At 44.2% G+C, this 26,231-nt stretch overlaps 1 protein-coding gene and 1 long non-coding RNA gene across 5 annotated transcripts in view; one reads left to right on the top strand and one right to left on the bottom strand.

The window, feature by feature from the left end:
- LOC110220983 (uncharacterized) overlaps positions 1-6,024 on the top strand; it is a 36,052-nt gene extending 30,028 nt beyond the window's left edge. The window contains exons 4-5 of the long non-coding RNA XR_013484181.1: positions 2,496-2,695; positions 5,531-6,024. This is a non-coding gene — a long non-coding RNA (uncharacterized LOC110220983). The remainder of the gene's footprint in view (positions 1-2,495; positions 2,696-5,530) is intronic.
- The window catches only part of USH1C (USH1 protein network component harmonin), a 65,208-nt gene that overhangs the window by 27,498 nt on the left and 11,479 nt on the right, over positions 1-26,231 (bottom strand). For 2 of the 4 annotated variants that reach the window (XM_078148938.1, XM_078148940.1), the window contains exons 2-15: positions 23,373-23,440; positions 22,364-22,507; positions 22,016-22,154; positions 17,198-17,306; positions 17,062-17,086; positions 16,660-16,717; positions 16,040-16,134; positions 15,186-15,270; positions 14,175-14,234; positions 13,973-14,029; positions 10,873-11,015; positions 8,895-8,960; positions 6,018-6,142; positions 2,168-2,244 (exon numbers count right to left, since the gene is read on the bottom strand). In XM_078148938.1, the coding sequence (XP_078005064.1) occupies positions 2,168-2,244; positions 6,018-6,142; positions 8,895-8,960; positions 10,873-11,015; positions 13,973-14,029; positions 14,175-14,234; positions 15,186-15,270; positions 16,040-16,134; positions 16,660-16,717; positions 17,062-17,086; positions 17,198-17,306; positions 22,016-22,154; positions 22,364-22,507; positions 23,373-23,440 (1,251 nt within the window). Of the gene's footprint in view, positions 1-1,103; positions 1,154-2,167; positions 2,245-6,017; positions 6,143-8,894; positions 8,961-10,872; positions 11,016-13,972; positions 14,030-14,174; positions 14,235-15,185; positions 15,271-16,039; positions 16,135-16,659; positions 16,718-17,061; positions 17,087-17,197; positions 17,307-22,015; positions 22,155-22,363; positions 22,508-23,372; positions 23,441-26,231 lie in introns of all 4 variants that reach the window. The other 2 variants (XM_078148939.1, XM_078148941.1) reach the window with 2 other exon arrangements.

The following is a 26,231-nucleotide window of genomic DNA, read 5'->3' as shown; positions in this document are numbered from 1 at the left end:
ATGATATTTCCATTTTGCAGATGTGGAAACCGAGGTGCAGGGGGAAGAGATATTGTGTAACTTGCTCAGGGTCACTGAGGTACCAGAGCTTCTGTTTCTGGAAGGCAGCCTTCTTGAGGAAGCATGCCCTAATTTTCACTGGGATGCAATTTTCAGATAACAAGTCATGTTGACTCAGTGTCATTGATATTAGCAGAAACATTTCCCTAATCTGGTGTTGGAAGAATAAAGAAAGAAAAAGGTCAATAGAATTTTAAGAGCCAGACATTGACCAATAATATTGGGATATAAAATTAAAGGACTTAATTAATAACAGGAGAGATGCTTTAGGGTGGGCCTTTAATATGATACACCCAAACAGAGGCTTCGATGTCTCCAGTACATCGGCTTTGGCACACAAGTTTTCTGGGTCTCCATAATCTGGCCTGCTGCCACAGCTCTGACCCCGCTACAGTTTATAGCCTGTTACTTAGGATTTATTTCTCTTTGTCTGCCTCCAGTCTGGTCTCTGCTTCCAGTCTTGCTCTACTGAGGAAAAAAATCCAGAGTCCCACATGCCACCCTGGTCCCTGCTCTCATCAGGATACAGGCCTGGTAAACAGTGGGGGTAAATAGAGGTAGAATAATAATAAAAATAAGTCCAGAGACATAGAGCACTTCAAAGTTTGTAAAACACTTTAGGTATATTAATTCAGTTGATTCTCACAATCACCCTGTGAAGTGCTATTATTTTACAGATGAAGAAGCCAAGGGTGAGAGTGGTTAAGTGCCTTGTCCAAAGTCCTACAGCTAGGATTGAATTCTGGCTCCAAGTTCAGTACTCTTTCCACTATACCACCTACCTCCACATAATTAACACTGATGTTAGCTTGATGAACATGATTCACACTTCTGCAATGTCAGTTGTTAATGGTTACATATGAACCCCTTATCAGCCTCAGTGATATCCCCAGCCATCATCAGCAAACCATTCAGAGGAAGGAGGGTTCTGGAGAATATTCAAAGTGGGCCCATAGGGTGTTGCCATTTATAAGAAAGAGAAAAGAAAGTTGATTTGAAATCCCCAGACTCCACAGCAAAATTGGCCCTCCGTCCACCCCTACCTTTCTGATGGTTGGGAATTTGCCTTCGTACCGATAAAACCACCCAAAAGCTAGGAATAAAGAACAAGGCGGTAAGAGAGATGTTGTCCAGAGTGGTCGGAACGCATCCATCGGCAACTGCTGGAAATTTGTTTTCAAGGGAACTTGCAACACGTGTAACATAAAGAGTAGTGGGCATAGTGTCAGCAGATAAACAGAAGCATGGCCTCTGACTATGGCCCTTGAACTCACCTAAAAATATCTGGTTTGCAAGCCTGGCCCAGCGTAACTACTTGAAAGAGCTCTTTGTCATGGGGCCAAAGCCCTGCTCAGTTGTCTATGGCTGGCATCAGATGTAGGTGCCAGGAGATCAAAGACTAAATATTGGAAGATTATTTGTGTTTCATCCTCTAAACCAGAGCCAGGCAGCAAATACAAAGGGTGATGAAAAGAAAAACAACTCCCTCCCTGACCCTCCACCAGACGGGCCATTGATCCAAGAGATGGCTCTACATCCCACTGTCAATGAATGCACTTGAGAACGGTCAGGGTCCTGCACACCACAGGTCAAAATTCCTTGGTTTCCTCTACAGTGATTTTTCAACATTTAAAGAAAGGACGATGATCAGAGTCAGATCTGAGGGGTAAAGGGCCACTTACAAATTGGTCAGGTGGTCCCCGGCTATGACACTACCAATAAGAATTGTAATTAGGGTGGAGTGAAGGGGCTGGGACACGGGGTGCAAGGACACTTTCCTGAAGTGGTTTAAAGACCATGCAGTCACTGTCTGTAGCCTAGAGAAAGAGACTTGCCAAAGGGACAGCATCCAGACCCCTTGTTATGGAAGGTAGGATGGCCTAGGATGACGGACCCAACAAGGACTTTGAAGCATCTTCCAGGCAGGGCCCACCTCATCTGCTCTGCCTGCCTCTCCCCCACAGGGCTGGACAGCCACTGAACTGGATTACCAGTTAGTATATGCTGCCTGCCCCGAGGCCCAGGGTCCAAGCTGACTGTCAGGAGGAAGCGAGGTGCAGCAAGCATTAGCATCAGGCTGGTGGGGAGCTAAGCAGGGACTGCCAACCTGCACTGGCTGATTCTTGGCCCCTCCGTTCAGGTCATCGTCAGCATGTGGTGGAGACTCCACTCCCTTTTCGTCTACTAGGGAAACAGAGGAGGAAGGAAATGAGGAGGAATGGACTCCAGAGATAGTTCAGGGTGGCCTGGAGGGGGCAGGGAAGAAAACCTGCTTCAGGCACACAGGGGACACTGCAACCATGGGTTTCCAAAAGAGCCATGGGGTTAGAATTAAGGAATGGGAAATTGGAGCTGAGAATCTAGGGTTCTAGTTCTAGGCTGGGTTGCTCATTCAGTGCAGGGTCATGGAAGTTTTGTTTTTTAACCGTTCACAGATTATTTTCCTGCTTGGAAGGAAGAAAGATACGAACTCTACCAGTTTTTAGAGGATGACAGTCCTCAGATGCATGAGAAATAGCCTTGGGAGCTGGAGGACAGGAGGAGATCTGAAGATGGTGGATGTAATTAACACTGATGCAGAGAGCAAGAGGAAGGGAACTCGGAGGCCATCTGGTCCAGTCTCCTTATTTTACAGGTAAGGAGGCAAAGGCTTGAGGAGTTACAGTGACTTGCCCACGGTCTCCAGACCCAAGGGTTCTCTCTCCCTAAGGCGCATTCTGAGTTGTTTCCTACATGTAGAGAATGGGCAACCTTGGGGGCTGGAGGAGAAGGAAGAGTATTGGGGAGGGGGCTATGAAGAGGAGTGAATAATGGGAGAGCAACACTAGTAACCAATAGGATTTTAAATTGATGCTTAAATGAGTGAGTCTCCATCCTGAGAGCTCCTCAGGAAGAGAGTAGACACCATCCAACCTAGATGGCTTGTTTGATCACCTCTCTGGAGACAGGAGGTGGGCTCCCAGGCTCTCTTAACATCCGTCCTCCAGGGGAAGGGAAAACTTCCTAATGGAAGCTGGTACCCAGCTCTCCCTAGAAATGTCTTTGTTCCTGCTGAGTCAGACAAGGCTTAGTTGGATACCTGGCGGAGGCAGCTATGAAAACCTCAGGGGAGGCTGAGAGCAGACCCCCTTCCCAGCTGTTGGCCCTTAAAATGGTATATACATCCTTAACTACCAAATAGGAGTAAACTTATCACTCATTCATTCAGTCAGTCATTCAACAAGCAGTTTTTAAGCACCTACTATGTGCTAGGCACCTTACTAGGTGATGAGGACACAACTAGAAACAAAAGAAATAGTTGCTCTCCTCAAAGAGCTTAAATTCTATGCTTATAGTCTAGGACAATTAGGTTTTAGATCCCTTATAATTCTTGCTTTTCCCCAGACACACACATACACACACCCACACCTGTGCCTTTGCTCACTCACAGAGCCTGGACCAGGGCCAACGATTGTGATTAAGGCTGGGGATATGTGGCCTTATTGGAATGTGTTGGGAAGGAGAAAGGGATGAACTGAGCAGGTCCAGTTGGATGACTACATTTCCTGAATTATTGTCAAGCTGGAGTCAAGTGGGTGATGTTCTTGGAGATGGATGGCTGGGCATGGTATCTTAGCTCACATCAGCAATCTGCAGGAAGCAGCTGCTGAAACTCTTGTTTACGGCTCTAGAAAACATTTATCCTCAGCGAAAAAAAAAACCCAACAACCCTAAAACCAAACCAAAAAAACCACTCTGTTTTCCTTTCCTTTCCCCAGAAAAGCTTGATTTGATTAGAAATCTTAACAAACAAATGGCCAGTGAATGGGTTTTCATTTGGTTCTTGGCAGGGCATGTCTGTGTAGGAGCCATGACTGTCTCTAAGACGAAGGCACTGAATTGACCTAGGATTACCTTCCTGGGAACCAATTAAAATCGATTTCTTCTCTATTAAAGCTCTCATTTCACTCATAAAAGTAAATTAGCTCTAAGTCTTGAGAGTAAGTCATTCATCTGAAACTTATCTCCGGCCACATCCTCAACTAATAGCAAACAGCATTGGGTGTAAGGCTTCTGAATAGAGTTTTTGTCTTTCAGAGATGAAGCCAATCCATTATCAGGAGGCTCTGTGCTATGGGTCTTCTACAATCCATTACAGCCCTCCTCAGTCCTCATTGTCATGCACCTGTGAGACAGTGGACTCTGAAGGGTTAGGCTATACTTTAGGGTCAGGGGACAGCCTTACTGAGCATATCACATGAGGAGCAGCTGTCTTAGAGACGTACAACCCAAGCTCCTGGGGCCAAGCTCATACCAGGCCCTGAGGAGGGCCCTGAGTCTGTAGAAGGCTGGGATTTTCCCATGACAACTAAAAATAATATTATTCATAGCTGCAGGATAAGAATAAAATCCTAGCCAGCAGTCTTGGAAGATTTCTATGAAGCTGACAAGAATCAAAGTTGCATTTTGCTCCCAAACTTTCCTTCCTGTTTTCTAGTCTCCAAAGTTCTGAAAAGTCCCTTTTGAGCTGGAAATGCCATTGAATGATTTTTCTGAATGACTACAGGGATGAAGGAGACCCCAGCTTTAGCCTGAGGTGGATTTGGACATCTCTGCTCATCCTAGGAAGTCAGGGTGAGGTCAGTTTATAGTGAATAGGCAGAGCTAAAGCCAATTTGAGGGCTAAGGACAGACACAGAGGGAAGACCCACATGTGAATAGGAAGCTAGACAGACATTTAGGAACAAATATTTTTCTAGATACTAGGCACCTCCTCCATCATGAAAACACTGTGCTATGGATGAGTATGAACCCAAGAGAGCATAACATTAAAGACCTAGAGATAGAAGGGACCTTAGAGACAGATCATTGGGTTCACCTCCTCATTTTGCAGATGAGGAAACTGAAGCCCAGTGAGATGCAGTGACTTGCCCTGTTTCACAAAGGCTGTCTGAATTCAGATTTGATTTCTAGGGCTCCAGGGCTAATGCTCTTTCTAGACTGCCAGGTAGTGCAATGGATAGAGTGCTGGGCCTGGAGTCAGGAAGACCAGAGTTCAAATCTAGCTTCAGACACTTTCTGGCTGTGTGACCCTTGGGCAAGTCACTAAACCTGTTTGCCTCAGTTTCCTCAATTGTAAAATGGAGATAATAACAGCCCTTACCTCGCATGATTATTGTCCTCACAACAAATCAAGTGAGATAATATTTGTAAATCGCTTAGTGCCTGGCACACAGTAGGTGCTATACAAATATTTGTTCCCTTTCACTTCCTTTTTTTTTTGGGTGAGGCAATCGGGGTTAAGTGACTTGCTCAGGGTCACACAGCTAGTAAGTATCATGTATCTGAGGCTGGATTTGAACTCAGGTCCTCCTGACTCCAAGGCTGTGCTACCTAGCTGCCCCTCCCTTTCACTTCTATTGCATCCTCAGATCTTTTCTACTCCTTGGGTTCTGAGGTTCTAAGGTTCTACTCCTTTGTTCACTTCTAGCCCCACGGTAGAAGCTGCACAAGAGAAGACACTATGACTAACTGAGGAACCAAGATTTCTCACTGGGCCCTAAAATCTTGTGGTGCCATTTGTGGAGGAGAGAACTATGAATCTTTGCCTTCAGTGACCACCCCTACCACCCTCACTCCTTTCCATATGGTTTACCAGTGTGCAAATGACCCTAGAATAGGTTTGTAAAAAAAATTAAAAGTGGGATAGGAGATGCATAGGACCCCATTCTTGCCTGGCACACATCAGAGGCTTTAGGCACGTTGTCTACCTACACACTAGGTTTGCTTCAGGACCTGGAAGAAGAGACCTGGAGAACAACGGAGGTGTCCCTGGAAATCAGTGAGGGAAGCCAAACCATGGCTGTTCCCAAGGACTCTCTTAAGTCTTTCTTGGGAACGTGTGAGACAAATGGATTCTCCTCCTTCCTCCCCACTGTCTTCCCCACCATCCTGCCTAAGCTTCCCTCATTACCTACATTTGGGTTTGCGTGGCGGTGGAGGGTGCACCTCAGCTGTGACGGTCTTAGGCATCAGTAGCTGGCCCTTTGAGCCCCATTCTTCTTCCCATTGCTTCTTGAACCTTTCTTCATCTTCTGTGATCCTAAAGGAACAAGACCACCCTGGGTGACCTGGGCAAACTGAGAGCCTCCCATCCTCCTCTCCCGCCAGACTGTGCAGGCCAACAGGCTCTGCCCTTTGGGAACTGTTGTGACCAAAACGCCACCGTGATTGACTTGACCATATCAGGGTTAGACATACAGATTCAAGGATCCTATCTAATTCAACCAGTATTGATTAAGCACCTACTATGTGCCATTAGAAGCAGAATGGAATCATGGATGGGGTAAGCAATGGAGCCAGAAGACCTAGGTTCAAGTTCTACCACTGACACATATTGTGACCTTAGACAAGTTACTTAACCCTTTAGTTCCCTCCACAGCAACCCTCTAAGACTGTAAAGTGCTGCGCTTTATTGGTAGATGGGAGTTCCTTCATTTGGGAGCTCTCATGGCAATGAGATCAAAACTCCAGTCTCTATCTCTAACTTCTTCTGTTAGGCACCGTTATATACTATGCTGGGCACAGGCAAATACAAAGATAAGTACTACTATTATTCCAAATAATAACAATAATAATAACTAACATTTCTATAGAGCTTTAAGGTTTGCAAAACACTTTACAAATATTATCTCATTTTATCCTCACAACAACTCAGAGAAATAGGTACTATTATTATTATTCCCATTTTCTAGATAAGGTCAAATTTGAACCTAGGTCTTCTGGCTCCACAGCATTGACCTTTCCACAGCACCATGCCACCCTGAGAGCTTTTCTGCTGGTTTCTGAAACTGAGAGGGGATTAAGCGATTTGTCTAGGTACTGTGTGTCTGAGGTAGGATTTGTATTTGAGTCTTCCTGCCTTCATACCTAGCACTCTATCTCCTATTCTAAGCAGCTCAAATTTTGCCGGTAGAGAAATTACGTTATATTCAAGAAGCCATATCTCAGGAGCTTGTTGTCCTGGTATTCACTTATCTATAGACAGGTTGAATCCACTCAACAGAATGTAAGCTCTTTGAAGGCAGGGGCTGTTTCATCCTTGTCTTTGCAGACCCAGCACCTGCTACAATATCTGGCACATAGTGGGTACTTTGAATAAAAGTCTGTTGAATTGAATTGAATTGAATTCCTTGTGACAGCCATATTTTTTCATTGCTGTAGACATTCTTGGCACTGAATCTTTATAGACAACTAGGACAGCATGGTGTGGTGGAAAGGGAATTGAGAAAGGCTTGGATTCTAGGTCCAGTTTTATCATTCATTGCATGACATTGGGCATTTCCCCTATCTGGGCCACACTTTGCCCATTTGTAGAATGGAATAGTTAACTAGCAGATCTGCAAATTTTCTTCCAGCTCTGAATCTGGGACACATGCTAATGAGGGATATGGGGTTTAAACACAAAGGAGCTGGGTTATTGAAGCATCTTATTTGAGATATGTGGTAATGAGATACAACATCTGGGAAGAACTGCAAAGTGACAATATCACATAAGCTGCTCTTAGGAGGTGGCACTTTTTTGGGGGGGAGGAGGGGCAGTAATTTTAACTCTTCCATCTCTCAATTTAAATCTGAGTCTTAATGCCCTTAGGAACTAGCACCTTTCTAAGTTAGTAAGATGAGTAGGAGGATCTTTTGCCCAATCAAGGTGAGGGTTAGTGTGTCTGTGACTCTCCAAAAAGAGATAAAACAAATCATTCCTTGCTTCTTGGGATCCCTCACTCTAACTTGAGGATCCTTCCTTTTTCCCCCAATGCCCAGATCAGAATCACTGTCAGACCAGGACATGGTAGAGATAATCTAATACATAAATGCTTAAAAAACCCAAAGTATAGCATGGACCATGTTTCCAGTTATACTTGTGAGGGGCAGATTTGAGCACACAGGGGAACTGGGTGAGTTGTGGTGCGTGAATTGTCCTTATTCCTGTGCCCACCATGATCCTCTGTCCATAACCAGGTGACCAGCACACAGCACAGTCCTAAGGACAGTCAGGACAGAGGTGGCCAGTACATCTAGCCCAGTATTCAGTTACTCGCCTCCCCAATCTGAGAGGAGAAACTCTTAGGTGTTTTCCTCCATCTTCCAGAGTTAGGCTCTGCAATTCTGTCTCAGTTGTCCCAGAGAAGATAGGAAATAGCAGCTTCTCCTTATTGTCCTTTTGCAGGGCACCAGGTAAGCCTGGCTGTTCCCCAACTGACAGTTGGTGCAATCCTACATAAAATGTCTTATGATTGTTGACAATCCAACCAATATGAACCAAGGGAAAGGTTTGGCTAATGGCTGAACTGGATATTCCATATAAATAGATTCTTCTTTCAGATTCCCTAGTCTGAGATGATTCTGAACCAAGCAAATTTTCTTCACTTGGCCCATCACCCAATCAATGGGAAGCCTATAGGCAAATCACAACCTAAAACAGACTAGCCAACCAGGTTCTCCACTAGTGGATGGATAAAGCTGGAAGGGACCTCACAAGTCATCCAGTCAGACTCTCTCATTTTACAGATGAGGAAACTGAGGTTCAGAGTGGGCAAATGACTTCTTCCAGTAGCAAGGAGTAGAACTAGAATCTGAACTCACATCTCACAAATCTAAGCTCAAAAGCTCTTTCCACCACAACACTGACTAATCATTAAATGTAGGGCTTCCAGAGAGCACCGTTAACTCCAGACTGAAACCAGGCACCTTCAGACCAGATGCCTATTCTCTAGACACCTGACTAAGGCTACTTGCCTACCTTCACGCGGGGACACAGACATACATGCATACAAAGTGCCAAAGGAACTCACTGCTCTATCTCTTTCCGATATCTCTCATTCTCTTCTGCAGCCTTCTGAGCAATCTCCTTCTTCCTCCTGAAAGACAAGCCCAGGTTGGCATTTCTAGAACATCTTATGCTGATCTAACTCTTCACATGAAGAGAGTGGCAAGCTCTCCCCTCTCAAGATTTTCCTCTAGGGACCATCTGGGCAGATTCAGGCTTTGGGGTTGCTGGAAGGTAGACAACATTCCAAATAAGAAAAGTAAATGAACTGTCATAACTGAAAATGAGTTGGATTTGGTCCCATCACCTGGGACCCAAGGAGGAGGAGGTCTTATGGGTCTGGTGTAGGGGAGAGGGACAGGAAATAGCTTTCTGACTGTTCCCTGGAGTAAAGATCTCAGCTCATAGCCACAGTAAGTAGAGATGCCTGGGAGCTTGGTTAGAGATTCATTGAAGGAGGCTAAAATCTCCTTCCTAAGTGGTTTCAAAATTGACGTTCCTCTCTGCGTGGCCTGGGCTAGTTATGCCCCCTGCAGGTAGAGAGATAGATTAAATGACCACCATCTCTCACGATCATTGACAATCCAACCAACATTAACCAAGGAAGATGTTTGGTTAATGTCTGGATATTCCTTGTCACCAACCCCTTCCTCCATAGAAAGCTAATGCCTCCAGATTCAGTTTCTAATAGAGTTGGAAGATGGGACAGGAATATTTTGCTTTCTCTTCATACTTCTAGGGCTTTGCACAGTGCCTGGCACATAGTAGGTACTTAATAAGTGCTTAATTAATTGATTGTTGATTGAATATGGCAGACTCACTTTTGATTGGCTTTATACTTGCATATGATGGTGCATTAATCTGGGGATTTAATTTAATATAGAAAAGAAATTCAAATAACTCAAGGGAAAAAAATTTCAGCCTGTGGTTGTAAATAAAAAAAACTGCTTGAAAAGGGAAAAACAGGCCAGTTTCTAAAAGGATATGAACAGGCAGTTGCTTCTTCAGGGAAGAGATACAAGCTATGTGTAGCCATATTAAAAAATGCTCCAAATGAATAATCATTCAAGAAATGCACATTAAAGCACCTCTGAGATTATATCTACACAGATCAGATTGGCAAAGTTGATGAAAAAGGAAAATAAATTTTGAGGAGATTGTGGGAAAACAGACACAGTGATGCACTGCTGATGGAGCTGTAAATTGGTCTAGCTATTCTGGAAAGCAATTTGGAACTATGCCCCAAAAGTTACTGGACTGTGCATGCCTTTTCATCCAGCAACATTATTACTAAGTTTACACACCACAGAGATCAAAGAAAAAGAAAAAGGAAAAGAACTCACGTGTACAAAAATATTTGTGACTTCTCTTTTGGTGTGGCAAAGAACTGGAAACTAAAGGGTGTGTCAATCAACTGGGGAAGGACTGAACAAATGAGGGCATATGAATGGGATAGAACATGATTGTGCTCCAAGAAACAATGAAGGGGATGGTTTCAGAAAAGAAAAACCTAGAAAACCTTGTATGAACTGATGCAGAGCGAAATGAGTAGAACCAGGAGAACAATTTATACGATAAAAACAACATTATAGAAATGAACAGCTTTGGAAGAATGCTAATCAACACAATGATCAAAAGTGATTCCATACAATTGATGATGAAGAATGCTGGGCCTCCTGACAGAGGCAGTGGACCAAATCTACAGGATGAGACACATGTTGTTGGACAATGACAACGGGGGATTTGTTTTGCTTAATTCTGAATAGTTGTTAGCAAGGGCAGGGGGCTGGGGTGGGTGGATAAAGAGGACAGGAGTGGGTAGTTTTAAAGAAGTGATCATTGAAGTCATGAGAGTAGGTAAGATCACCCAGGGAAATAGTGAAGAGAGAGAAGAAAAGAGGTCCCAGGACAGAATCATGGGGGAACGTCAAAGGGTATGGGACAAGAGCATGTCATTTCCTGCTCCCAGCCCTAGCCTTTGCCCCGGGGCCCTCTGTTCTCACTGTCTCTCTTTCTCCTGCTGCTCTTGGAGGATTTTATTGGACTCCATTGCCAGACGCTTCTGCAGCATCAGCTCCTGCCGATCCAGCTCCTGCTGTCGCACTTCTGCCTGTCGCTCCCGCTCCGTCATGAAGAGCTCCCGGCCCTTTCAGTGTAAGGAGAAATTTGTTCAATTCCATGGTGATCAGCTTGTGGTAGAATGCCTTCCCAGGTTCCCAATCCCATGGGCATTCATACTACCCCAGTCTTCCCTACTTCAAAATGTTATCATTGGTCCAAACCCACGGGATAGGGAGGGACATAAGGATGGATTTAAGCCTTCAGGCCATGGAGTTGTCAGCAGTTTTATTTATCCCTGACTCATCATCACTTTTCTCTTAAAACCTGTTCTATCCTAACTTCCCTGTCTTTCTTGATGCTTCCACCTTTCCAGTTACCCAGACCTGAAATGGTGAAGTCTTATTTGACTTATCTTCCTCCTTCACATTCTCTACCTTTTATACAATTGGATTCTAAACTCCTGCCACTGGCTCACATCCATCACCTCTCCTCTCCTCCCCACTCCTTACCACCTACTTTACGATCTCATTACTTCTAGCTGTGACTATTTTAACAGTCTCCTAACTGGGTTTTCTGCCTTTAGGCACTCTCCCTTCAATCCATACACATGGTGGCAGAACTTTAGCTGCATTCTGAATATTAAGATTTACAAATTACCGAGTCTGACCATCTGGTATAATGTAAGCCTCTTGAAAGCAAGGACTATTCATTTCTGTCTTTGTATGCTCATTACCTGGCATGGTACCTGCCATATAGTAGGTGATTAATAAATGCTTGTTGGTTGATTCAAATTCAAAAAATATTTATTAATTGCCCACTGTGCTTATGCCTATTATACTGGATATTGGGGATATAAAAATAGCTGTGAGTCAGACTCTGTTCACCAAAGACTTAAGAGCTTATAGGATGAAAGACATGGATGCAAACAGAGAAAGTGAGATGAGTACAAAAAAGAGGCCAGGCAAATGTGATGAGAATTATGAAGAGGGAGGGATTATTTTTATCTAGAGGGGGAAGGGAGAGTTGGGGAGATCTTTTTCAAGAAGGAGATGGCATCTGAATTTGGCCTTGAGTTAAAGGAAGGTCTTCAAATGACTGAGATTAGAGGAAGTATGGAGGTATGTAGGATTTCATGAGCAAAGATGTGGAGTTGGGAGAAAGACAAGAATGCAGGAAAAGAGAGTAGAGCTGAGCTTGGCTAGAACATACAGTCTGTGAAGGGAAATTGTAGGAGATAAGGTTGAAGAAGTAGGTGTGAGCCAGAAGGTAGAGAGAGATTGAACCCTAGGATCAGGTTTTATAGGTGGTAATGGGGAGCCACTGAAGGAAAGTAGTTCGTTGCAGTGCATTAAGAGAATTACCCTGGCCAAAGCTGAGAAGGATAGTAAGGACAGGGAATGAACTAGAGGCAGAAGACCAGGTAGGGGATAGTTTCATTAATTGAGGTGAGAAAAGGATCTTTAATAAGGATGATTATGGTTGAAGCTTAGAGGGGAATTATGTGATAAATATTTTAGAGGCATAATTCATAGGACCTGGTGAATGATTGGATGGGGGATGAGGGAGAAGAAAAAGACACAAATAACACTAACATTCCAAACCTTCATGACCAGAAAGATGGTGTTATCATTAGCAGAAATAGAGAAGTTAGGGCAAAGGGCAGGTTTTGTGAATATGATGAGATAGGTATGGGACATGTTTGAATTTGAGGTACTAGCATGACTTCCAGATGAATGGATGAATGTTGATATATCCAATTAGACAGGTAGACTGGAGACCCGAGGAAAGATAGAGGTAAAGATCTAGGATGTAAGGTATGTTTTATAGAAGTGATCACTGAAATCATGAGAGGAGGTAGGATCACCCGGAGAAATAGTGAAGAGAGAGAAGACTAGAGGTCCCAGGACAGAATCATGGGGGAATGTGAAAGGGTATGGGACAAGGCCATGCCATTTCCTGCTCAGAGACCTTCAGGGACTCCCCATTGCTTACTGAATAAAGTACAGATTCCTGATACTGGTATTCAAGGTCATCCATTCTCTAGTTCCAGTGTCATTTCGTCTTCCTCTTTTCATATACCCCATGCTTCAGCTAAATTGGGAGACTTAGTATTTCCTGATCAAGACCTGCCCCTCTTACATCTTGATGCATTTGAGCCCAGCAATCCACTTCTCACAGACAGACTCCCTTCACATCTCCTACCTGGTGATCACCTTCTCTTGTCTCAAGTATGGGTGCCACCTCTTCCAGAAAGTCTTTCCTGATCTTCCTTAACAAGAAGTGATTCTCTCTCTTACCACTACGAATCTCTCAGGCCAGTTTGAACTCTACTTGCCCTTAATCCTTTCTTGACTTGATTATAGATATTTATGCACATGTCCCTTCCCTCCTATTAGACAATAAGCCATCTGAGAGCAGGGACCCACTGTCTTTTTTTTCTTATTCCTGGTGCCTAGTACCTAGGAAATATATAAGAAATATTGGCCGTTGCTCACACTTGTCCTCCCCTGACAGCTGAGATCCCCAGGTTACTGAGAGTTCCAACTGGTTATTACTGAGAGTCTGAGAGTTCCAACTGGTCATTGTGGGGGACGATATTGGGCCCCTGCTCCCTCTCAAAGCAGACCATATTTAGCTGTGGGATGGGGGTGCAAAGGGAAGGGCATTCTTCCCAAACTTTAGATAAGTCCTGCAAGGAAGCAGACCCTGAGCAACTCTTTCTTTCTTTCTTTCTTTCTTTCTTTCTTTCTTTCTTTCTTTCTTTCTTTCTTTCTTTCTTTCTTTCTTTCTTTCTTTCTTTCAGGTAATCAGGGCTTACGTGACTTGCCCAGGGTTACACAGCTAGGAAGTGTCAAGTCTCTGAGGCTGGATTTGAACTCAGGTCCTCCTGACTCCAAGGCCAGAGCTCTATCCACTGCACCACCTAGCTGTTCTGTGAATAGCCCTTTCAAGTCAGTCCATTTCCCAATGGATACACCATGAGGGATGAGGGGCTCCAGACAGGGGCAGAGCATGAGGAACACTGGGTCATTTTTGACTTACAGCTCCAGCAACAATGCAGATGGTCAGGCTTCTACTGCTTTTTAGCACGTTCACAGCCTGCAAGGACAGAAGAATGGTCAGCCAAAGTCTAGGAAAGCAGCTTTCCCTGCTAGAGGCAAAGAATAGGGGAAGGAGAGAGAGGGCATAAAGAGATCTGAAGACAACTTCAGAGGGATGAACTCCTCCAGCAAATGTATCTTACCTCTTTGTGATCCATGTTGGTGAAGTCAATGCCATTTACTTCAACAATCTGATCTCCTGTCTTAGGAAATAATGAAGTATAATTACTGAAAGAGTCAGTGGTGTAAAGAAAAGCATGCTGGATTCAGTGTCAGGACCTGTGTTCAAGTCCTGACAGAGTAAGTCAGTGTAAATCTCTGAGTACCCTCATTTATAAAATGAGGGGGTTGGACAAGATGGTCGCTATAGACTCTATTAATTCTGAACCCTATGATCCTGCGTCCTTTATAAACTTTAAAATCTTCTCCCCATCTTGTCAATTTCAGATGCTTAGGAAACAGGCTTGGTGGTGACAATATAAAGGCTAATTCTCCTCCTTGTGTTTCAAGTGTTAGGAAGAAGCTCTCTTGAGGGCTTAGGGCTTTCAGTTCTTCCTTGGTTCCAGGGCCAACTGGAGCTGGCCTCCAAAATACCTCTTCCATTCATACCTGAAATTCCTCAATTAGAGATTCAGTTATTTGGCTTAAAATTCTGTCCCCTTGTGGCATTTCCTATAGTTCTTTCCTATGTTTAGGTGCCAGATTTCAACTTCTAAGATACCTGGCATCACTCAAAACAAGCAAACCTGTAATTGAGGCATGCTGCCACCAGGTGGTGGTGGTGTCCATGCCAAGATTCTCAATACTCTCTCATCAAAGTAATTTCAAGACATTCAACAAGACATCCAAGACATTCCGTAGGTGGCAGCATTTGGTCCCTGTCCAATTCAAATACTTCAGGGTGACTGAGACGTTCACAGTCAGGCTATGACTGAGCAAAGGGCAAAAAATGGATTGTTAATACAGCTTAAGGGATTGGGGGAAGGAAAGGAGGATTGGGCACTACCAAGCTGGGAAAAGGCTATTTATAGAAAGGGGTTTGGAGAAGAACGATTCTGTCCTATTCTCAGTTTTACGGGGGTCATTCATACAGATGTTGGACTTCAGCTCTGAAAACAGGGTTGGGATGATGGGGGTGGGGGACACTCACTCACCTCTAGTCCAACCTCTGCTGACAGGGAACCCGGCTTCACGTTGCTGATAAAGATGCCTGGCTTCTGGGTGGGGCCACTTGAAATGCTGGCACAAACAGATCAGAAGGGCAGGCAGAGGGCTTGATCCCTCTATCTGCTACAGACAGTCCCCCTCTCTCTCCTCCCAAAACCTCTCAGTTACCTAACAGGTTCATCTCTTAATGGTCCCAGGAATGACAATTACCTTCTGAATAATTATCTGATTGTTAGCCTGCCCACTCCACGTGTGTGTAACACATGGATTGTTCATGTTTCTGTATCCCTGCCATAGTACTCAGTATAGTGTTCTGTACAGAGCAGGCAGTGTGTGTGTGTGTGTGTGTGTGTGTGTGTGTGCGCGTGTGTATGTGTGTGTGACAGAGAGAGAGAGACAGAGACAGAGAGAGACACAGAGAGAGAAAGGGGAGGCTAGGGGTATACACTGCCACCCTTTTTTACTTGGAAAGCAGTTACTAGAATGTGGCATAGGGCTGGGAGCTGGAACAGCTACCTTCATATTTTGGACTTGAATTTTAGAAAGCTGTGTGACCTTTGCCAAATATTTCACTTTTCTGGGCCTCAGTTTATTCCCATGTTATGAAATAATACTTGCACTACCCACCTCACAGGATCAGTGCTAGGAAAGTCCTAATAAGCCTGAACAGTTACATAAATGTGCCATTATTATTAATAGAAAGCTCTGTATAGATTTGAATTGCTCATTTTGGTGTTTAGACAAAACAGTAAGAGCTAATGAGAGAGGAGAGTTGTGTGGGGGGCAGAGTGATAAAATGGAATCCTTACCTAAAAATATAATCCATGTGGCCACTACCCACCTGCACCCCAGGCCTCGAGAACCAATCAGACTGATGAAGACTTTCTTCTCTCTGTGTTCTCGGCTCCCAAGAGAGGGCAGACCACCTCTCCCACCCTGCAACAATAGATGATTATTCAGAAAGGAATTAGATATGTGGTACTGGGCCTGAGCATGCATGTGGCCTCATAGGGGAAAGGCAAAGTCAACTCAGGAAGCAAGGAGGGGTCCCTATACCTCTTCTCTGAGCCACAGAAAATAATTAATGCTTTCTTATCCATCTATCCATCCATCCATCCATCCATCCATCCACTCTGTCCTGAGCCAATGGCTGAGCTATAATGCCTACTCCAAGCCTCGTCATCTCTGTAGAGACATTAATTTGCTTAAAGGCCAAGTTGTATATATCTCATTCTGGTCATCCATAGTGGGAACACCTTATCCAAGCTGGTGTTCACAGGGAATACATCTTCCCCTCACCTAGCTCTTGGTCCCTGGGACTCATGTCTAACAGATGTAGTCTCTACTCCACCTGGATAAAGGAGCCCAGCTCAGGCTAAATCACTCTCTGGTTAAGCATGACCTACGTTAGGAGACCCCTGCTTTATTCCGTCTCCTAAGATGAGGCATCATACTTCTTACCCCTGTCTCTGCCACAAACTGGTCCACAAACTGCCACTTGAGAGACTCATCAGGAGAGCTGAGGGGAAGAACACGTAGGGTGATTAGACAGCTTCTGATGGCATGTACCCACCCCTGGGTAAGCCTTGCTCCACATCTGGAGATCTCACAGTCCAAGGGCTATCTTGGATGGAGTGGGATGGTGGTGGAGTTGGTTACATAGCTATCAAATTGATTAAAATAGAAAAATACCCCAGCATTTTTTATAGGACTGTGTCAAAAAGCTAAAGGCACCCATTAAATGCACAAACTAGCGGTCCAATGAATGCCCCTGATCAGCTGAGAGTAAGGGCTGGAGGCGTGAGGAAGATCAGAGATAGGAGAGCAGGAGACAGAACAAAGGAAGACTGGTCTGCCACTCACTTTTTCACAGGGATCATGCCAATGTCTGTAGGGGAAAAGATATGAGTCAGGAAGACAATCATCCTCCCAATCTCCCTCCCAGACCACTCACTAAGATGCTGCCTCCATCCCCAATTCCAGCACTGACTGTACTCACGCCTCACTTTGATGGACACGGTCTTCTTGGTTCGGATGAGGTTGATGATTTCCTCATGGGTACAGGAAGATATAGAGTATCCATTGATCCGGACGATCTCGTCACCAAGCTTGGCAGGAGACAAGGGGAAGACTGGATTTGGGGAACTACTTTAAAAAGTGGCATGAGGGGAAAAGGATTGGTCAGGGAGGCCAGGAGATGTGCCACAGAAGGCTTCATAGGGTCATTCTGAGGAAGGGGCTCATCTATGCCATACTGCAGCCTGATCTTGTAGCAGTGGATGCACCGTGCCAAATGAACCAAATTACACTGAATAGTGCCTTTGTGCCCTAGGGAAGGCTGATAATTCAGTCACCTTTTGTCATCAAATTGACAAAGGAACTGGAAGGGACCTTGAAACATCATCACCTGGTCCCAGTTCACTGTATTTTGGAAGGCGATCCCCAAACCACTCCAGACAGATGAGCTAACCTTATTCTTAAAAACAGTTCAATTTATTAAGTGTCTTCCATATTCTAGGCATTATGCTAGACCCTGGGGAAACAAAGGCAAGAATAAAACATTCCTTGTTCTCAAGAAGCTTACATTCTACTGGTTACAACCAATAATTGTACCAACGGTTGTATTGGATGTCCAAGCATGGTTACATCTTGGTATCTTCTTGGTAACATGGGATAGGAAACTTCTACATATGACCCCTCAAACATCAACAAGTATTTTTTTATTAAAAAAAAATTTGAAATCAATGTTTTTGTTGATATCTTTTTATATCACTTGCATTTCTCAATTCAACAATTAACTACCAACTATATGCCAGGCCTTGGTGCTGAGTAATGGCAATACAAAGACAAAAATGAAACCACTCCTTGTGAAATGGATCATTTTAGTTATTTTAAATTCAAATATTTCCTAAAACCCATGTAGCAAAGAATAGAGGGAATGCAGAAAATTGGGGAAAAAACTCTCTAGACAATCTCCCAGATAGAACGGGATTGGGTCAGAATATTGTTGTGGTGTAGGAAACGATGAGCTGGTAGATTTAGAAAAATATGGAAAGACTTAGACTTATGAAGGAAGAGGCTCTCCACCCTCAGAGAAACAGATGACAGGTGGAAATAAGCAGAATGCCGTCTTACATCTATATGGTTGAGTGTATATGTTTATATATGTGCATGTTATGTATGTCTATGTCTATGTACGCATGTATGTGTGTGTATGTATGTATATACACACATATACACACACACATATATATTTATGCACGCTCAATTGTAGCCTTTTTTGGTGGGGGAGGAAGGGTAAAAATGAAATAAAAAGTACACAGCAGAGGACAAAAGAAAACATAGAAGGAAGCAAAGAAAAGATGGACAGCTTTGAAAGTAATGTGTAGTATTTATTATGTAGGTTTTCTTGAAATGGAAATGTATTGCTCTATTGAATCCTCTCATGTTCTGCTGTGTAATGGCAGTGGTTTTTTTTCTTCTCTTATTTTGCATGTATGTTTGAAATAAATTTAAAAATAAAACATAAAACAAAAACAAAAACAAAAAAATAAACTAGATGTGAGAAGGGATTGGAATTCTTTCCATGAAGCCACCTAAAGGTACCCCCACAGCTTTAGGGCAGGGGCTGAAGGCGATGCTGTCTTAACAGAATCACAGTTAGAAGGCACAGAAGGGTTGCTGACTCCAGATTAATGAAAAGGACTGGAAACTAGGCCACATGAACATCTGATGTTTAAACTGGGGATGTTTAACCTGAAGAAGGAAAGATTTGGAGGAGAAATGACCATTGTCTTCAAGTGCCTAAAGGGAAGTCACATAGAAGAGAGACTTGGCTTGTTCCACTTAAGACCAGAGAGTAGCACTCTCAGTTACAGAGGGAAATTACAGGAGCTTAATGTTGGCACCAATTAAGGGGAAACTTCCTAACAATCAACTATCTGGAACCAGAATGGGCTGCCTCAGGAAGCAGTGAGCTCCCCAGCACTGGAAGTGTTCAAGCCTGGGCCACCTGTCAGAAATGTCCTTCCATGTTATCCCTAAAATCCAGCTCCATCACCTACTTTCTATCTCCTTCTTCTTGTTTGCAGGACCCTTCTAGCAGCCTTGGGCTGTGATTTCCAGCTTCTCTGACCACTGAGGACAGACTCTTTAAAGAACCCGAGTGTTCCTGGTTCACCTAATGCAGGCAGAGGCCTTGAATGTGCCCAGATTTCTTTTTGGGCGATCAATGGGGCCCGGGTGAGGGAATACAGGCCAAACCTGACATGCCTATATTCTCTCCAATTATTCCACCAATTTGGGGAGCCATAAAGAAATTAAATGACCAGTCCTAGGTCACTCAACAAATTAGACTTGTTTTTGCCAGGGATACTTGAATGAATGATATAGAGAGTGATGTGGGTCGAGTAGAATGAAGGCTGACTCTGGAGCCAGAAGACCTGCGTTCAAATCCCACAATGGAAGCCTACTTCTATGTGACCTTGGGTAAAATCACTTAATCTTCCCAGACTTCAGTTCTTTCATCTGTAAAATGAAGGCATTAGGATGGCTAAGACTGGCTCTAGGTCTATGATCCTATGAGTCCTAGGTTAATAAATGGTGATATCCCTGAAAATCGCCATGGAGAAACATTTTTTGATGAGCCCATGGAGAACTGGGCCCTGCAAGCTTGTCTAAATGCAACCTCCCAGGAAGAATTGGACTGCACTCAATGTCACAGCAGGGAGGTGAACTTATTGCTTGTCTGGCTTCTGAGGAGCCTCCGCCACAGCCCTCTAGCCAAGTGTTGAGTTCACTGACTCCCCTGTGATTGACCCAGAAACATGAATACCCAGCCGGCTGAAACTCACATCTTCCAAACTCTCATTGAGTTCTCCTCTCTCCTTTCCCAAAGGAAACTTACTCCACAATCCCAGGCCCGAGCAACTCTCACGCTATTCCTCCCACCCATGCCAGCTCAGGTTTCTAGATTAATTTTCTCTTGTACTCATTCTCATACACCCTGGGAAAAGCCCTTTGCAGATATGAATATCTGAGAGAGTGGGACAAAGAGAGACGGAACATACTAGTCCATGAAAGGCCTCAAGCTTGCCAGTTAATAAGCGGAGAGACATCAAGGACAGCAGAAACTCAGAGTTTCGGCCCCATGTCCCTCCCAATGCCTCAAATATCTGATTAGTAATTACCCTGGGAAGACAGCTTAGTGTGGAAATCAAGGGGGCCCTGGGTGATGTTATGATAGCAAGTTATTATGTCCTTTCTCAGACCACATTTCTGGTCTAGAAAATGTGCTGGGATGTAGAGAAGTAATGCAGGGGGTGAAATTTCAGAAGCTGCTGGCTTTACGATGAGACAGCGATTTAGAACAAAGCGCCGTCTGTCAGCTCCCAGCTCACACTCCGGGCCACACGGTATCTTGTGCCATCTGGCTCCTGAGTCACATGAAGCCCCTCTTCAGCAGCCAGGGGGCCTCAGACATTGCTCCAAAACTCTCCTGGGAGCCTGGGGAAGAAGTCTGAGGGTCTCCTTTGTTTTCAGGCACAAGGTACAGCTCTGTGAGGGGCTGAGCTCAGAGCTCTATACATGCCTGGGAGGGCTTCACTTGTGGCAGCCAGGAAGGGCTGGCCAGCCCCAAAGCAGACCCTGCGGTCACTGCCTCCAGCCCTCAGCCACCCCACAGCCTTGTAGCACTGGGGCAGTCAGGTAGCAGCAGGGGTCACTTGGGCTGGGGGTGGTGGTGGTATTTTTCACTCAATCAGCATTTATTAAGCACCTACAGCATGCCTGGGAATATAAGACAAAGGCAAAAAAGAAAACAGACCCAGCCTTTGAGAAGCCTATCTCTGTCATGGGAGACAAAAGGATACATAAATAGGCACATACAAAATATATAATGATAATAAAAATAGCTGGCATTTATGGAGCCCTTTGAGGCTTACGAAGCACTTGGCAAACAGTATCTCATTGGATTCCCACAACAGCCCTGTCAGGGAGATGCTATTAATATCCTATTTTAATAATGAAGAAACTGAGCTTGGGGGAAATTAAATGACTTCCCCAGAGCTACAAAGATGTGAGCTTACATTTTAATAAGAGAAGAGAACATATATAGGGAGCGGTGGGAGTGTTTGGATAAAAGTGATCTGATCACTATGCTGGGGGGGGGTTGGGGACAAGAATAGGGGTAGTTTTGACTGGATAGCCCCTTCCTACCCCTTACCTCCAAGTTGTCTGATCAAATGGCACCTTTGGGAGTGAGACAAAATTTGGCCAGGATTGGACTTGAGCCATAGATTCACCTTCCTGGAGAAATAATAACTAGGACAGCTGTGGATTTAGAACGAGGTCAAAAGAAGTGGTTTTGGGAAAGAAACTACTGGCAGCTGGGGGTGCAGTGGGGCAGGGCTCATGGAAATCAGGAAAGGCTTAATGGAAGTGGTGGTGGAGCTGAGTCTTGACCGACACTCGGGATTCGGAGACACAGAGGTGAAGGAGACATTCATTTTGGACATGAAAACAACCAAGGCAAAGACAGAAAAGCAGAAGACGGAGTGTTGTATGACCCGCAGGAAGAAGGCCATTGCCTGATTTCTAGGAGTCTGGACTAGCCAGCTGAACTGTCTTAGTGTAATGACCCTGCTAGAGGATGGACTGACTCTGAGCTTCCTTCTTCACAATGGGGAAAAGCTGTACCCAATGACTCGGTCAGAGGCTACATTTGAATTCAGAACCTACTGGATCTTAATAGCCTTGAGCAGATAGATAGCTAGGAAGTTCTAGGACTCGCCGATTTCCAAGGTCTCCCCTCACTCACCTGGAGCCCGACGTTGTCTGCTTGTCCTCCTTTGATGAGGTGGGATATGAAAAGGCCGCAGCCAAATTCCAGGCCTCCACGCACACTAATGCCCAGACCTTCAGGATGCGTGCGGTCTAAGCGCACCTCTTTCAGCTTTCTGTTGGAGAAGACAAAGGTGTCTGTCACTCCAGAAACGGAGGTCCTGAACACAGCCGCCCCTTCCTTATCCAGCTAATGAACTGTTTCTCCTATCTGTGCATCGAGAAGGCCCCTTGACTTCAGTGACTAAGTCCCTGCCCAACACTGGGCTCTAACATCACCCCGCCTTGCCTACCTTCCCCATCACTTCCTCGAATCTGTTCCTACCTGGAACGCCTGGGGGTCAGCTGATCATATTCCACCTGGTGCTTCAGTGGGATCAGGGGCCGGACAGCATCAAATAGGGGCAGGCGATTGGGTTCATTGATCACCAACTTCAGGTCGCCCACCAGCACAGACACGTCCATGGCCCTTATAGAAAATGCAATAGAAGAGCATTTATTTGATGTTGAGTATTTTTCCAGGCACTGTGCCAAGCACTGGGGATATAAATACTAGAAGCTAACATTCTAACAGGGGAGACAAAGCACATTACGGGGCAGTGGCCGGGGGGCAGTGTTTTAGTAATGTCGATTATATTGTTGTTTTCAGGGATAGGGACAAAGTGAAAAAACAGGGTACCAAAAGTGTCCTTTTTCTTGAGGATGAGGGCACTGACAAGACAGATTAATGTAATACAAAGGAGAGATGGAAAGGGAAATGGCACAATACGAAGTCCCCGAGGAGATGTAAGCAATTTGTCTCTGTGAGCCTAGCATAATATAGTGTGTATTTTTCAAGGCAGAGGTAGGAAGAGAGGGGAGGAATTTATAGGGACAGCCAGGTGTCCAACCAAAGAAAAGCAGCCAGTGTGAGGCCCTGAGCCACATTCCTGCTCCCCAAGACAACCCCTGTCCTTCTGACACCTTTGTGCCCCTAGTTTTCCTGATCAGTCCTTCCCATCTCCATCCTTGGTAATACTTCCATGAAGGGCTAGTCTGAATGATTACTAACCCTTGATTCTCCTGGGGCTGCCCCAGCAGGTGGAAACAGTTATAGAGCCCAGATGGAAACTGGGTCAGGCGATGGGCCAATCTGGCCCACTCCCCTCAGCACTGAGGCCCATGGAGACTGATTGTCAGGGACTACAGCCTTTGAAACAATGAGGGCTCAGCTCAGGCAACAAATAGCCCAGTAGGGAAGACAGGGAGGTGGAGAGAGGGAGAAGAGAGGGACTGGGGAAGGGGAGAGAGAACGGAGCGGATAGGGAGGAGCCTGAAGTCACTTTCATACTCACTCATGGTACATACGGAGAACATCATACAGGTAATCCTTCTCGGCATCATTTTCAATAAGGAAATCTACCTAGAATAGAACCACATCCCAGTTGACTGTTCTCATCCAGAGTGAACCTTGGGGCCAGAGGGGCCTTTCCAAGCCCCTGAAGTACAGAGCCCAGAGGTCAACCTCCCCTCCTTCTGAGTAATCCACCAGATTATTCACAGGTCTCTATCCCAAAGATCATGCAGATGTGGCGTGCCAACATCCCTGCTCCCCTCCCCCCAGATAAATGCCAGTCTCTTTTTTTTTGTGCTTTTTTTTTTGGTGAGGCAGTCTGGGTTAAGTGATTTGCCCAGGGTCACATAGCTAGTAAGTGTCATGTGTCTGAGACTGGATTTGAACTCATGTCCTCCTGACCAGCCTCTTCTCAGATGTACCTTCCTCACCAAAGAGAAATGGTGTTATTACCCTTCCCAACCTGCAGGTAATTATTCAACCAACAGGTATTTTATTACATACTTATTATGTGGCAGGCACTGTGCTAGTTGCTGGGAATATAAAGAGAAAGAACAATTCCTGCCCCCAAGGGGCTTACAGTCTACTGCTGAAATATCATGTCTGCAGATACATAAATACAGGACACATTTATAAGAGTAATGATGTCAGCTTCCATAAACAGATGTGGGGACGTCCCCTTCCTCTCTTTCCTGTAGGTGTTTAATGACAACCTTCTGTCTCCCACCTTCCCCAAGATGTGGAAATGCCAAGTCCTTCACACAGATGTAGCAATGCAAAGATGTCACACACACTCTGACATGACAGTGACCCTCCCCCATATACACAGATGTGGTGATGCACACCATGACAGCCCCACCCCTGTAACTGCCCAGAATAACTTGCCGGGGAATTATTAAAGATCATATTGGACATCTCCTTACCTCTGGTACAATTGCGTCATGGAGATGAAGGTCTCTTATTGGTAAAGCTTTCCAGGGGCTGAAAGCCAATAGCTTCCTTTAGATGCTTATTTTATAAAAATATGCATGCACACGTGCATGTAAATATGTATACATATGTCTATATGTACACACATACATATAACATGCAATCTCATATAATATATGCCATATATGTCTTGAACTTATTAATATTCAAGGTCCTTATAAAGACAGGTATCCTCATGGGAGAAGAGAACATGGATGTAAGGAATATCATAAGGAATATAAATATATATAATATTAAACCAATATGTAATATTAAATATATAATGCTAATATATTAAATATCATATAATATTGATATATTAAAACATTATACTATTAATACATAATATTTAATATATTTACCTTGTGTCCATGTTCTCTCCTCCCATAAGGAATAGCTGTTTTTCTTTATAAGGACCCTGAATGTTAATAAGTTTGAGACATATATGATATGTGTTATATGAGATTTATATATATTATGTGTGTATATATATGTATATATATGTATATGTATATATGCATATATATGTACATATGAATGAAATGAGCAGCTGAGGGAAGCTATTGGCTTTCAGCCCCCAGAAAGCTTTATCAATAAGATACCTTCCTCTCCATGAGGCAGTTGTGCCAAAGGTAGGGAGATGTCCAATATGATCTTTGATAATTTCCCCAAACCTCACACTTCAGAAGGCCTTGGGGCTGAAGAGACAGATCTGATATGCAGTTACAGGGGCATTACCCTGTACTATCTAGGAGCGACACTGAATTCATAAGTGCCAGCAGCCGCCCTGGGAAAGAGGTCATTATGAATCAGTTCCCAAATCTGACCTAGGAGATGACTCGTCAGCAAAGTAGAAATGATGTAACTTGAATGTTAATAAGCTTGACATAGCCATTTTTCACAGACTGTTAGAGGTCAAAGGATTCTTAGATTGTAGAGCTACTGCTGCTGATGTTTGAAGAATCATGCAGAACAGGGAAGATGCTGCAGGAAGTGGGCAGATGTGTCATATTTCTAAAAAGGGAAGGAGTTGATTCTTCAGACTAGGGACCAGTGAACTGGATATCCAGGCCTAGCAAATTTGTATACTACACTATTGGAAGGATGGTATGTGAGCATTTAGAAAGGGAAGCAGCACTTAATAAATACTTGTTGATTACTTGATTACTCTCCACTGTCCCTCTCCCCCAGACTTCTCAATCAACACATCTCATGATTTTGGGCAAAGAGGAAACTCTAGACTTGGTCAAATTAATCATTTAGAGTACATGAAACCACTTCACTATAGTGTGAAGGATCTTGGGATACAAGCTATCCACTGGTCAACAAACTATAGATAACACAGCAAAATCAATGAATCAATCAACAAATATTTACTATTTACCACATGTCAGTCAACATGCCAGGCATATCTGGAAGGGAATGCACTACCAGCTGAGGATGGGGATCAGGAAAGGCTTCATGGAGAAGGCTGCATTTAAATAGCACTTTAGAGAAAATTAGAGACAGACAGCCAGGTGCAAAGTCTTGGAACAGGTGTCTGAACAGTGACTGAATCCTACTTCAAATACCCCAGGCAATTAATTTAGCTTGGTCCTCAATTTTCTCCTCTGCAAACCTTAAGGTGCCATGTAAATGCTAGCTATTATTACAGACATTTGCTAGCTGTGTAACCCTGGTCAAGTCACTTAACCCTGTTTTCCTCAGTTTCCTCATCTATAAAAATGAGCTGGAGAAGGAGAGGGTCAACTACTCCAGTATCTTCGCCAAGAAAACCCCAAATGGGGTCCCAATCGAAATGACTGAACAATAACAACAAATGATACAGAAATAAGAAAGTGAGGGAATGTATCAGGAATAATGAGTGGTCTAGTTTGGCTGATTATGGGGG

This window comes from Phascolarctos cinereus, unplaced genomic scaffold (assembly GCF_003287225.1).
Source record: "Phascolarctos cinereus isolate Bilbo 61053 unplaced genomic scaffold, phaCin_HiC Scaffold_9;HRSCAF=440, whole genome shotgun sequence".
NCBI classification, from domain to species: domain Eukaryota; kingdom Metazoa; phylum Chordata; class Mammalia; order Diprotodontia; family Phascolarctidae; genus Phascolarctos; species Phascolarctos cinereus.
Note: the sequence above shows the minus strand (reverse complement) of the source record. Positions and strands in the feature narration are given on the sequence as shown.